This window comes from Pleurotus ostreatus (genome assembly GCF_014466165.1).
Source record: "Pleurotus ostreatus strain PC9 chromosome Unknown scaffold_3, whole genome shotgun sequence".
NCBI lineage: Eukaryota > Fungi > Basidiomycota > Agaricomycetes > Agaricales > Pleurotaceae > Pleurotus > Pleurotus ostreatus.
In genome coordinates, this window is record NW_023503158.1 from 1,186,139 (window position 1) to 1,198,412 (window position 12,274).

Genomic DNA, 12,274 nt, shown 5'->3' on the forward strand with positions numbered 1-12,274 from the left:
TGCTTGTCCAGGCCTCTTCGGGGACATGATGCGAGCTATCCTCACAACTGCTACTTGATACAGTCCCTGCGGAGGATGGCTAAACGCAATGGGGAGCTGGAACCAAGTACATCGAAGCACCTGCAGCTCTCCGTGTTCGAAGTAAATCCGATTTTCAACTCATATTACCTTCGCTAACCAGTATTCCATCAGGGCAAGTTCGATGTCACCGAATTTGTAGGCTCGATGTCGGAGCAGCTTATTGCAAAGTCAAAGGCTGATACTGGACGTGAGTGACGAGTCTCATTCACAAGTCTCCGCCACAATAATTTGACCACAGCATTTGATCCCAAGCCATTCATCCAAACCTTCGAGGCCGCGATCGACAAGCTCATCGCTGTGCGCAAGGATGTACAGACGAAGACGGAGCAAATGGAGAAGAGCGTGCGGGTCTCTGAGCGCGAATACTCGAAGAAGATGACAGACCTCAACCGGGGCTTCGAAGTGCGTTACGTTTATGTGCCCTGTTCAGCGCACTGATTTGAGCATAGACAGTGGGCAATTCGTTCTCAGGAATGGAGAGCAGGATGAACGAGGTGGGGAGTACGGCTATACGGATAGGTGAGTCGGTCGTCTCGGAGACAGCGAACCCGTACGGACGAACGCGCAGGTGAACAGCTTGAGACGATCCACATCGAACGACAGCGTGCGCAGGCGGCATACGATCTCATCGACTACTACAATCAGTTCTCGCGAGGGGACACGAGTAGACTGGATACTCTGAAGAAGGAGGGGCGTGTTGGGCGGCGGCAGGTTGCGATCTTGCTGCGACGTCTGAACACGGTGGCGAAAGAGGTTGATTTGCCTTCTGCTGAAAAGGTTGGACGGACCGTGATCTTTCTTCTCATCTAATGACATTGCCAGACACGAGAAGCTATCGACAAATACTGCGAGAAGTTCGAGAAGGAGATGCTGTACCTCTTCGACAGAAGTTACCGGCGCGGGGACCCCAAGATGATGCATGTTAGTCCAACCTTGTTGCTCCTAGCTGTGCAACTTTGCTAACTGCCTGCAGCATTGTGCACAAACGCTGCTCGACTTCAACGGTGGTGTGTCATGTGTGCAAGTCTACGTCAACCAACACGACTTCTTCATCAATCGCGTGCGGCAGAATAAGCAGTCGGACGACTCTTTACTGTAAGCTTTCAACATCACATCTTCGAGACTCTTTTGCTTATCAGATGTGCAGATGGAAACTGTTACCCGACCCGGATTCCGCTCCTGCTAAGAGCGAACAAGGCCTGGAAGAGCTGTTCGATGAGATCCGCGCAACGGTAGATACAGAGACTCAGATAGTAAAGGCTGTGTTCCCAAACCCTCCTGTGGTCATGCAAGTCTTCTTGCAACGCGTCTTCGCGCAATCGGTATGGCACCCCATTACTTGGTCATACAAACCGGCCTTATATCCCTTCCTTTGCAACCTAGATCCAGCAAACCGTAGAACAGCTCCTACACAAAGCGACCGAAATCTCCGACCTCGCGTATCTGCGCATGATCCAGCTGATTCACGTACGGCTGTCGGCGCTGGTGGACGACCTCAAGCTCTACGACCTGCCGTCCATCGCGCCCCGCACCCCGAACGAAGTCGCCGAGTTCCGGCGCACGTTCTCCGACGCGGTGCCCTCCGTGCCCGCGGGGTCGTCGACGTCGGTGAGCGCTATGCTCGAAATTGCGATGGAAGAGCTGTTCGTTCCGTATACGGAGGGCCAGCGATACCTCGAGCGGGAATCTAGGAGCCTGGGCTTTTTGTACTCGACGCTGCTCGCACAGTTTACGCGCTATCATGTACGTCTTCCCCAAGTACGAAGGCTGCATCCCCTCACGCGACATACAGGAACGAACACATAAAGGCAAAACCTCTATGTTTGACCGTGTAGTCGGCCAACTCAGCGCCGCCGCCGCAACGACGTCCGTCGACGGCGCCTCGACAACCTCTGCGCAGGCTGCTGCCGCGATCATGCGCTTTGGTGGTATCCAGACCGACCGCAGCAAGGAGGACGATCCCGTCCGAGAAGAAGATGGTCTTCTCCGAATAGACATAGCAGAGAAGATGCTAAAATGGCACGCTGAAGCTACAGGCAGATGTGTTGAGTTGAGCTCTTCTAATGATGTGTGAGTTTTTCACTACTTCTCAAGCTGGGGTGTTCACAATTGTGTGTTAGCGCCAAAAATATATTTGCACTGCTGCGCGTTCTCGCTGAAGCGATAGGTACGGCGTATGTCGAAACTGCCTTGGAGACGTCAGTAACCCCTAAGCTTGACCACTATTCAAATACTGACGCGGGCCAATAGTGCGCAAATACGCTTGGAGACGTCCGACGGGAAATCTGAACCCAACCTTGACTTGCTCCGCATATTGAAAGCCGTTGACCTTATATCCCACTTGTGGCAACAATACATCAATGTTGCGCTGCTCCCACTTGCAAGCTCTTCGGTGACCACGCGCCGCGAGATGGTCGTGTTCAACAACCAGACGCTAAGTCGGATAGAGAACCGCACGAATAATCTCCTCCAGAAGATAACTGATTGTAGTCTTGTTCTCCTTCATGTTTATGTTTGGGTTTCTGACCTTCAGTATGTAGTGATAGTCGCATGGCTTTCTGTCCAGCTCGCCAAACAAAAGAAGAACGATTTCAAGCCTCGAAATGACGATCTCTCGTTCGCGCGAGTCAATACGGAGCCATGCGAAGCTTGTTGCGAGATATTGGAGAAGCTTCGCGACGCAGCACAAGACAGTCTTAGTGGGAAGAATTTGGAGGTCTTCCTAACAGAAATTGGAGTCGCTTTCCACAGGTCAGCCGGGCTGACTTTACTACGAAGCCACGATGTCTAATTTTATCTCAGCTTACTCTTGGAGCACCTCCGCAAGTTCCCCGTGAGCGCGACTGGAGGCTTGATGCTTGCGAAGTACGCTTACTTCCGCGTGGTTCATCGTCGTGGCATCTAAAATAAATGGTTCTTCAGGGACTTGAAACTATACCAAGATACCATTGGCACTTTCGGCATACCCGCGTTACACGAACGCTTCGAGTTCATCAGACAACTGGGCAACATATTCCTCGTCCGGCCCGAGATCCTCAAGTCATACATGACGGAGAACTACCTCGGCAGGATCGACGCCAGCCTCCTGAAGCCGTACCTCGCCTTGCGCAGCGATTGGGGCCAGTTCGAAAAGGGTTTCAACGATATAGAGGAGCCGAACGGAGCTGCGACGGAGGCGAAGGGTCTACGGGATAGGTTCGGACGTCTCAGTTTGATGATGAAGGAATTGGAGGGTATCAAACTTGGTGATGGTATTACGATGGGCATGCCCACTATTCCGGCGGGCTTCACGAGCGGATTTTCCATCCCAAGTCGGCCATTTGGCTGAGTATACCCTGTGTTTATTTGTTCTGTACGGTCATACACTTATTCTCCTTTGAATACTGGAGTTCTCTTTTCTTTGAACGCCTGCAAGGCCTCCAAGCGGTCCTGGCTTTTCAGAAGCACCTCATATGAGGCTCGTTCGAAATCAAGTCCTGGTGAACGTTTAGCTATTGCGAACGGGGAGGATATTCTGGACACTCGCCGCTCTCCAGAGGTAGATCCTCAGCTCGCGAGATAGCCTGCTTAGCTGCCCGCAGTGCGAGGGGAGCTATGGTGACAGAAGTCAATCAAATGTCATCAGAATGGTAGCGCAAGAAACAAACCATTCAAAGAGATCTTCGTGGCCAAGTCTACAGCATAATCATGCGCCGACTGTTCGGGTGGCGCGACGTAGTCAATGAGCCCTACAATCAAAGTAGAAATTAGACTCTGAGACGCGGTTGAGATGACGATGCTCACCCCACTCCAGGGCCTCTGAGGCGATTAGGGATCTCGCCGTGAAGATAAGATCTTTGGCTCTAGATACACCTATCAGCCTGGTGACGCGTTGTGTACCACCAGCACCAGGAATGATTCCCAACTTCGTTTCCGGGAGGCCTATTTTTGTCACGCTGTTACCTGAATGTCAATTAGATGGATGTATCATGGGATATCGTAGCTAGAACTTACTTGCGACGCGAAGATCGCAGGCCAAGCTCAGCTCCAGGCCTCCGCCCAGTGCTGGGCCATCAATGGCAGCGATGGTAGGCATGGGCAGCGCTTCGAGCTTCCCGAGAGCGGCTCGGAGGTCGATGAGGAACTTGTTCACTTGTGTTTGTGACATCCCGCGTCGTTCAATGAGGTCGGCCCCAGCGCAGAAGGACCCCGGTGTGGTAGAGCTAATAATCAAGACGCGTATACTGTCAAGGCCATCCAGGTCAGCCTTCTATGAAACGCTTGCACCATATTAAGCGCACCTCGGATCATAATGTGCGGTCTCCAGACATTCTCCTAGTTCCTACAGAGATAGAATTGTAGTTCTGTAGCAGATGTGGGGTACACGTGGCTCACACCTTGAGAAGCGTCAATGATATTGCGTTCTTGCTCTGAGGCCTGTTAAGAGCAAGCCGAGCGATCCCAGGGTGCGACGCGACTGGCTCTAGGAAGGCTTGCTTGTGCGCCGCGCTATACGACCGGAATGACCCAAGAAGACTTCTGCGGAGCGAATTCCTGAGACAGAAGCTTGCTAGTAGCATTTGAGGATCGGGGTGGTGGGGATTCGACTCACACTGGAGGGTGAGTAGATCCGTCTCCGATAGACAGGAGGGACCAGGGGTGGCAGAGACTCCTAGGGGCGGAGACCGAGATGGTCAACAGAAGCTGAATCCACGATATGCACACGGTGCATTTGTAATTTGTGTTAAGTACATAGTAAGTATCAGCTAAAATTGCTGGTACATAAGTAGGATTAATGATATGTACTTTAAATAGATACATGTCCCAGTTGAACGAAGGGAAGGGTCGGTGCTTTCATCGCGTAGTCGTTGGACGCACAAAATGGCTCAGCCATTTACACTCTTGGCGAGTTTGCGTAGAATGAATCGTAAGAGATCGGTCTTTGATAACTGTCGGAGTGGGGGAGACGTAGTGAAGGGACGGGAGCGGCGACGGGACTTGCAAAAGGATTGGCAGATGAGTAAGATGAGTATGATGAAGCACTGGTTAATGCAGGTGACCCCTGCGCTGAGGCGGACTGGACGGCACGATATTCTTCATCATCTGACATGGCCATCCCGTATGAGATCTCGGGAGTGGGTGCGCCGTATGGTTGGTACTGCGTTCCGGGGGGATAGTCAGGCGTTAAAGCAAGACTGGGATACTGAGGCTGCGGATACTGAGGTTGCGGGGCAGGATCATTGAATACGTTGCGATCAGGATATGAACCAGCTGGGGCAGGGGTTGTGATCTCTGCCATACTTGGCGTAGGCGAGTCGTCAATGTAGCGAGGCGAGTCAGAGGCCCCGTCTTGAAACCCACGCAGAATATCATCCTCTGCCTTCCTGGCATAGTAGCGCCGGATGTAATTGCCAACAAGGGCCATGAGAGCCAATACAGCAAGGCCGCCAGCAGTGAAAATACCAGCGACAGCGCCTTTGTTGTTCCAGAACCTATCATACGTTACTGTCAGAAATTACACAAAGGACACGAGTATATCCAGGATACTCACGAATCAGAAGTCGCACTTGATGCACTGGCTGTTGCTGAAGGTGCGAAGGTATTGGCCGCGTTGGGAGGTAACGACGATGTTGGTAAAATTCGGATGGTAGAGAGTAGACCCTGCCCATTGGCAACGAATGTAGTCACTGGGGCGGACTCGGAATCAGTGGATATTGGCGATGGAGTCGACGAGTCCGTCGAACTGCTTGATGATCGCGTAGTCCTAGTTTACAGTTAGGTATGGAACAGATCACGACCACAGAAACCGCACCTCAAAGATGGCACTGTGGAGGAAATCGAAGTCGATCTCGCCGACGTGGTAGGGGTAGTAGACGTCGATGTCGTGGACGTCGTACGGGTAGTTGTAGGAGGCACCGAAGACGAAGTTGTCTCAGACAAGATCGTAGAAGTAGAAGTCACCGCGACACTTGATGACCGTGAAGACTCTGTTTCAGTGGGTGCAACAGGAGCAGCCGCAGCAAAATTCGACGGCGAAGGGGAGATGCTCGAGGAAAGAGTGATTGACTGGCTACTTGAAGGACCCGCCGATGAGGAGCCAGTCGGATTCTGTCGCGGCCATATTCTCGCTCTCGACTCTCCTCGGAGCCCCCCTCGTCGTATTCGTTGTGAGCTGTACGACACACCAGCAGGGGATTCTGGGATCCAAGCAGCACCAGCTAATTGCACTAGAATCAATATCGCTGGGATGAGGCGAACTGGCGTCGAGGACGTGCCCCGGAACTGCGACATCGGGAAGGTGGTGAAGGAAAGTGGACCCAGTCCAAGCTGGCAATGTATCAGAGACCAGAGCCTTGAAACAGTCGGGGGGGAGCTCAAAAAGGCTCAGGGTCCGAATTCTGAATCATGAGACAAGCCAAGCGCAAACACAGCAACAATGGTCGGCAACCATATGGCGAAGTGACTAACGACTCTCGCAACAGCGTGCAACCAACAAATATCATGATCAGAAATTTACTACCACACCTGGCTAGACGGTACTGGATTACTCTGCATCCTCGAGCTCCTTCAATTTTTCCAACCGTTGCACCATGTTATAAGTCATCTCCGCATGCTCCTCGTTATTGTTCTCCATCTTGAGGCAGAACGCGGGCCACTCTCCACTTGCAAGCCGTGCCTTCGTGTCATCGTCGTCAACCGACTCTATGCGAGCTTGAATCTGCTCGATAACGAGCGCCTGCGACTGCGAGGTTCCTGGTTGAGTCAAGGCGCGACTGATTGTCGAGATGACATACCGCCTCAGCTAGTGTTTCCCAAAGAGGCTGAACAAACTTGGCGACGTGGAAAGAATGTGCCCCTAAATAGTACCACACACCCTCATCCTGCCCGATTTCCTCAGTGTCTGGCGTTCATCATCGTTTCATACGCACCTGGCTCGAAACATAACTGAAGACATGTAACGCCGGCGATGTACCATCGTCCTTCGTACGGCGAGTAACGGCTTTGCTGATGCGCCCGTTGCTTGTCGTGGTCTTTGGAGCCCAATCAACAAGATAGCTTTCAACCGGTGCAGGAGCTAACATCTCGAAGAATAACGGATCAATCATGAAAGCGCAAGACTTCTCCCATAAGAAATGGATCCGGAGCCCAGTCGGCTCATGCGCAAGCCTACACATGTATAGTCTCAGCCCACAATTGATAAGGTAGATGAACAAGCAAAGCACATCACCTTTCAATCGTTTCACACTAAGAGGTAAGGCGTCAGACAACATCAAGGTTGAATGATTAAAGCTCAACTTCGTCTTCATAAAGTCCAACTAAGTGATAGGGATCTTCCACGCTTTGGAGCGCCTCCTTGATCATTGGGAGATGAGGAGGTTTATTGGTATTTAACTTCCATTTCTGCCCTTGAAGTATCTGAACTCGTAGAATATTCTGTTGTCGCATGCTCCTGGTCGACGAGTTGCGAGTCAAGGCAGTAGATGCGGTCGGTTGTACCGGAGACGCAGGGCGCGTCGGCACGTTACTCCCTGATATGCTCGCTTTGTTGTTTCCCGGCCCAGGCACTGGCGAGGTAGCTCGCGTTGATGGTACAGTACGGGATACTGGTTTCGTCACTGGCGCACCCTTCGGGATAAGAGGTTCACTTTTTGAGTTCCATTTCGCTCGAATAAGCTCTGCACAGGCCGTCGACGCCTTCTGAGGCAGTTGGCGCGTAGTAGCATTACTTTGGGCTACTGGTGCTGCGGCTGGTACTGCGGGCTCCTTGTCAGCGATGGGGCGAGCAGTTCTATCACTCCCTGACGATGCAGGACGCGACGACGAACTGGACGTCGATAAGGATAGCCTAGAAGTCGCGTCGTAGAACTCTTCTGCAGCTGATGAATTCTCCTGACTCTCGCTCATAGAGCCAGAGGCCCTCCTTCTAATGAGCGGCGACTCTAACTGAGTCCAGCCCTGTTTATGTCCTCTTAAGTCTACACCGCCGTTAAACTCGAAGCTCACCTTCTTCTCATCCATGAGGTCCCTGGCTACCCGTCTCACACGCCTCAACTTCTTGAGTGCATCATCGCGCGCCTGCACTACGGTCTCCATCTCAGACGTTTGTACCACCACTATCCTCTTGAGCTCTGCGTTATCATTCTGTAGTCGCTTTACTTCAACCTCGAGCTCGCTGTTTCTGGTTTGCAAATTGCTTGTTTGGGAATGCAGCTCAAAAATCTCATTCTCGGAACGTGTCGCTAGTTCCTCGACCTTGCTTTCAACGGCAACGAGCATGCTCGCGACCGCTTTGACCTATACACCAAGTATTGTCAGAAATGTGCGCTGAGAAACAGGAATTTACTCGACATTCTCGCGAATCGATTGCCAGTCCGATAACGTTGAGGAAGACATGCATGCCTTGCTGCGGCACAGTGACAGGACGAGGAGAGGTGAGCTTCCTCAAAGATGTCTATAAATATCTCCGCCGATCTCCCATATTCGATCGGGATCTCGGAAGGAAATGTGTGGGAAAGTCACATGATTATGTCAGCGGTATATATAAGGGTCCCTGCAGGAATTATCTTATCTCGAACCAAAATGTTGAAGAAACTGCTGGTCGATGTTCACACTCACGTATACCTTCCGCGCTACGCAGAATTGCTCAGGTCGCGGTCTGCTGTGCCTCGTATCATACCGGCGCCGGCGGCAAGCACGGACAGCAAGCCTTCCGAACGGTTACTGATACTGGATCACGAGCCGAGTGGGGGACGTCCAGTTGGCCCCCAGTATTGGAGTCGTGATGAGAAGCTCGGCTTCATGGACAAACATGGAATCGACGTATCCATCGTAAGGTGGGTCGAATTGAGAGTATCGCGGCAGAATTCATGTTTACTTCCCTCAAGCGCAGCTCGGCCAATCCATGGCTTGACTTCCTCCCCGCTCCAGACGCGTCGGATATCGCCATAAAGTTGAACGACGACCTTGAAGAATACTGCTCTTCGTCTCCTATTATCAGCGACCAACGTATTAAACGTTTATACGGTTTCGGGATGCTGCCATTAGTCCCAGGAATCACTACGAGTGCGCTGCTCGATTCTGTGCGGCAAATATCTCTATTACCCCATTTGAAGGGGTTAATTATGGGGACGAGGGGGGTGGGCAAAGGTCTAGACGACGAAGCACTGGACCCCGTCTGGGAGGCCATCGAAAAGGAGAAGCTTGTGGTGTTCTTGCATCCACATTACGGCGTTGATAACGACGCGTGGGGCGAGAAGGAAAACGGACACGTGCTTCCTCTCGCCTTGGGCTTCCCATTTGAAACAACAGTCGTTCGTCAGATTCACGTAACTCTCAATGTACAGGAATAACCGCTTGCTCACATAGGCAACCACACGGTTAATTTTGGCTGGAGTGCTGGACAAATTCCCCGATCTTCGTCTCCTCCTCGCACATTCAGGCGGCGCCCTTACCCAGTTATCTTCGCGGTTGGCCTCATGTATACACCACGATCCCCTCGTTGCTTCACGCCTCAAGCATGATGCTAGATATTACATCGGCCGACTATACTACGACGCGGTTTCCTACGGCTCGGAAGAATTGCAATTCGTTGCTGATACGATCGGCCGTTCGGGAAAATACCACAGCAGTTCGGCGGACGCAAGATCCACTTTGCCAGGGAGCCAACGTATGATGTTTGGTACTGACCATCCTTTCTTCCCTCCATTGAACGGAGAAATCAAATGGCGCAGCGTTGTGGAAAACCTTGAAGCCATCCAGGGAGTTTCTGGATGGTCTCAAGAACAAAAGGACGGCGTAGAAGGTGGCAACGCTCTGAAATTGTTTAATTTAGTCCAATAAGTGTTTACTACGGCGCTGTATGTGCAGTCTTGGTTCATTGGTATCAATGTCCTTTACGCGTGATCTGGCATCTGTATCTTCAAGCTGAAATCGATGTGCTGAACGGACTGATGGACGGCACTTGTGCTAAGAATATCGATTTCTAAACAGAATGAGAACCTTGTTCGTGAACGAAAATAAGCAACTTACCGTTGATCGCTCGCTCTTGAAGATTCGATTCTGTGATGTTACCGCTAGATTCAAACAGGAATTTCCGCTTGCCGTTCCACTTCTCCCTCAGGCGTCTGGCAACATCCACGAGCTCAACGCCTTCCATATTATCCAACATGATAACATCGGCACCAGCATCAATTGCTTCATCTGCCTCTGCCTCGTTCCGAACTTCCACGTCCAGCAGAAGGGTGAAACCGCCTACTGCGCGAGCTTGCTGTATCGCCGCCGTGATGGAGCCTACAATACATCAATAGGTAACTTAATCGGGAAAGGATCAATAAACAGTACCAGATGACCAGATATGATTATCTTTCAGCATGATCATACTGGAAAGATCATGGCGATGTGGATCGATTCCGCCGACGAGCATGCCATACTTCTCAACCAACCTGAAGCCTTCAGGGTGCGTGAGCGTGCTGATTGTAGGTAGTGGGGAATGAACACACCTGGTGTTGTCTTGCGAGTCCCAGCTATTGTCCCCTGGTATCCGTACGATCTAGCTAGGTCTTTCACCCGCTTTGATCTGTGTTCATGTCATTACGATTGAATGTATCGGAGAGTATATGCGTTACTTGGTAGCAATACCGCTGCACCTAGCAAGCATATTCAAGGCGACACGTTCGCCGAGCAGCAGATGCCGAGCTTTCCCGCTGACTGTAGCGACATGCTTTACAGGTTCAAACGTCTCCCCTTCTTGGACGTGCCACTTAACCCTTCGCGCATCAGGGTCAGTGCGAGCAACCAGGAAGTGGCGGCACACTCACTCACAACCAAGCTGAGCGAACACTTCAGTGAAGAACGGCGATCCAGCAAGGACGGCCGGAGTCTTGCCCTTCCCGAACAGGAACGCTTCCCTGTGCGCCTCACCGACAACATAACCTCCGTAATCAAATGAAGGAGTGTCTTCCCCCAACCAGACATTCACTTGAGTCTTCCAGCTTGGAGGAAGCAGATGTTCAAATGAGTTCGTGCTTGCCATGCTCCTAGTCGTGGGCCCGATGAAATGGTGGTTGGAGTTCAAGTGCAAACAATGGCTGCGATGAACGTGATTACTGATAAACTCGCCCGTCCCCTATTACCCCTATGTTCCCCCTATAAAGCATACTCTCCCTTACTGCAGACCTCAACACACGGGCAAGAAAGTGACAATGGGTATGGTGAGATCCAAGAAACAAGAGTGAAGGACCGTGACTACGGGAAGTGAACTACATGACCATCAACGCCAGGAACCCCATCAAACCTAGAATCCCGCCCTTTTTCGCTTCAACGGACATGGCACCATTCGAAGTCTGCGCGGGGTTAGCAGCGCCAACACTGGTGGTGGGGGGTGTTTGGGTGATCGTAGCAGCGGGAATGGTGTTTACGACAGGGCTAAAATTCCTGGATGAGATAAAAACGCGTACAACACCAGCAGGAAACGTACGTAGTAGTTGAACGAGGGGTACTGAGGGGGGTCGAAGTGGTCTGGCCTATATCAAACTGATTGGACTGGGCAAGAATCGCCTCGAGGCTCTGAGAGTCCCGACAAAAATTAAGCCTGAAGCCTTTTCCGGTAGGCCACCCGCCGTTGGGCGGGTTCAACCGAATCTGTTCCAGAGTGCCGTCAACCAAGGCGGCGAGGATCTGGTTATTTTGGGGCATAACGCTGCGATCCTTTGCCACCGTCAGCACTAAAGTCTGATGGATGAACTCTGGCAAACTTACCTCGTTGGTGAGGACAGCAGTGAAGTTCAGCGGGTCGGTATCCACGCGTGTCCATGTGGCGAGCTGGGACCCTTCTGTGGTCCAACTTTGGGACCCACCAGGCGAAGTAACTTGGTACGCGAGGGAGAAAGTCGCAAGGGCGAGGGCGAGTAGGATCTGAGCGAACATCATGGTGGTAGCTGGTAAAGAACGACGGCGAAGCTGGGCGAAGGCAAACGAAGTGAGGAGCGAACGTGCTGGCGGGAAGCAACGAATAAGGTTGGGCCTTGGACGTAAGCCACTACCGTCTTCGCACACTTCGTATCACAACAATTCTCAGAATCAAATACTAGAACCTCTTCTTCATTCCCACCGCGCTTTCGGAACAGGAGCGATGGGAGCCAGGCCATCGTTCCAAGCGACGTGGTCCAAAATCGACTTCTTTCACCATATGCATCACTAACTTCGGAGGTCAGGC

The 12,274-nt window shown here is 51.8% G+C and overlaps 6 protein-coding genes across 6 annotated transcripts; 2 read left to right on the forward strand and 4 right to left on the reverse strand.

Moving 5' to 3' along the window:
* Positions 1-75: 75 nt before the first annotated feature.
* On the forward strand, positions 76-3,409 carry SEC10 (Exocyst complex component 5; the record flags this gene model as incomplete). The annotated part of the gene is made up of 15 exons (XM_036774453.1): positions 76-141; positions 193-268; positions 320-483; positions 531-600; positions 650-858; positions 904-1,002; positions 1,055-1,176; positions 1,229-1,403; positions 1,465-1,824; positions 1,874-2,151; positions 2,202-2,279; positions 2,332-2,567; positions 2,622-2,832; positions 2,884-2,946; positions 3,004-3,409. The coding sequence occupies 15 exons, from the start codon at positions 76-78 to the stop codon at positions 3,407-3,409; spliced, it is 2,613 nt and encodes an 870-aa protein (XP_036632955.1).
* Positions 3,410-3,447: 38 nt separating this feature from the next.
* Positions 3,448-4,640, reverse strand: PC9H_004873 (uncharacterized protein; the record flags this gene model as incomplete). The annotated part of the gene is made up of 7 exons (XM_036774454.1): positions 3,448-3,557; positions 3,608-3,673; positions 3,729-3,809; positions 3,865-4,023; positions 4,075-4,304; positions 4,362-4,402; positions 4,458-4,640. The coding sequence occupies 7 exons, from the start codon at positions 4,638-4,640 to the stop codon at positions 3,448-3,450; spliced, it is 870 nt and encodes a 289-aa protein (XP_036632956.1).
* A 314-nt stretch (positions 4,641-4,954) lies between these two features.
* Positions 4,955-8,458, reverse strand: PC9H_004874 (uncharacterized protein; the record flags this gene model as incomplete). The annotated part of the gene is made up of 9 exons (XM_036774455.1): positions 4,955-5,552; positions 5,612-5,824; positions 5,873-6,387; positions 6,650-6,802; positions 6,855-6,941; positions 6,990-7,227; positions 7,289-7,305; positions 7,357-8,355; positions 8,405-8,458. 9 exons carry the CDS (start codon positions 8,456-8,458, stop codon positions 4,955-4,957), a joined length of 2,874 nt encoding a protein of 957 aa, XP_036632957.1.
* Positions 8,459-8,640: 182 nt separating this feature from the next.
* PC9H_004875 (uncharacterized protein) lies at positions 8,641-9,900 on the forward strand (the record flags this gene model as incomplete). Its single annotated transcript, XM_036774456.1, has 4 exons — positions 8,641-8,894; positions 8,951-9,371; positions 9,427-9,667; positions 9,719-9,900. The coding sequence occupies 4 exons, from the start codon at positions 8,641-8,643 to the stop codon at positions 9,898-9,900; spliced, it is 1,098 nt and encodes a 365-aa protein (XP_036632958.1).
* Positions 9,901-9,953: 53 nt separating this feature from the next.
* PC9H_004876 (uncharacterized protein) lies at positions 9,954-11,092 on the reverse strand (the record flags this gene model as incomplete). Its single annotated transcript, XM_036774457.1, has 6 exons — positions 9,954-10,042; positions 10,090-10,350; positions 10,402-10,509; positions 10,560-10,636; positions 10,686-10,826; positions 10,878-11,092. The coding sequence occupies 6 exons, from the start codon at positions 11,090-11,092 to the stop codon at positions 9,954-9,956; spliced, it is 891 nt and encodes a 296-aa protein (XP_036632959.1).
* Positions 11,093-11,318: 226 nt separating this feature from the next.
* PC9H_004877 (uncharacterized protein) lies at positions 11,319-11,988 on the reverse strand (the record flags this gene model as incomplete). Its single annotated transcript, XM_036774458.1, has 3 exons — positions 11,319-11,484; positions 11,537-11,766; positions 11,818-11,988. 3 exons carry the CDS (start codon positions 11,986-11,988, stop codon positions 11,319-11,321), a joined length of 567 nt encoding a protein of 188 aa, XP_036632960.1.
* Positions 11,989-12,274: the final 286 nt, after the last annotated feature.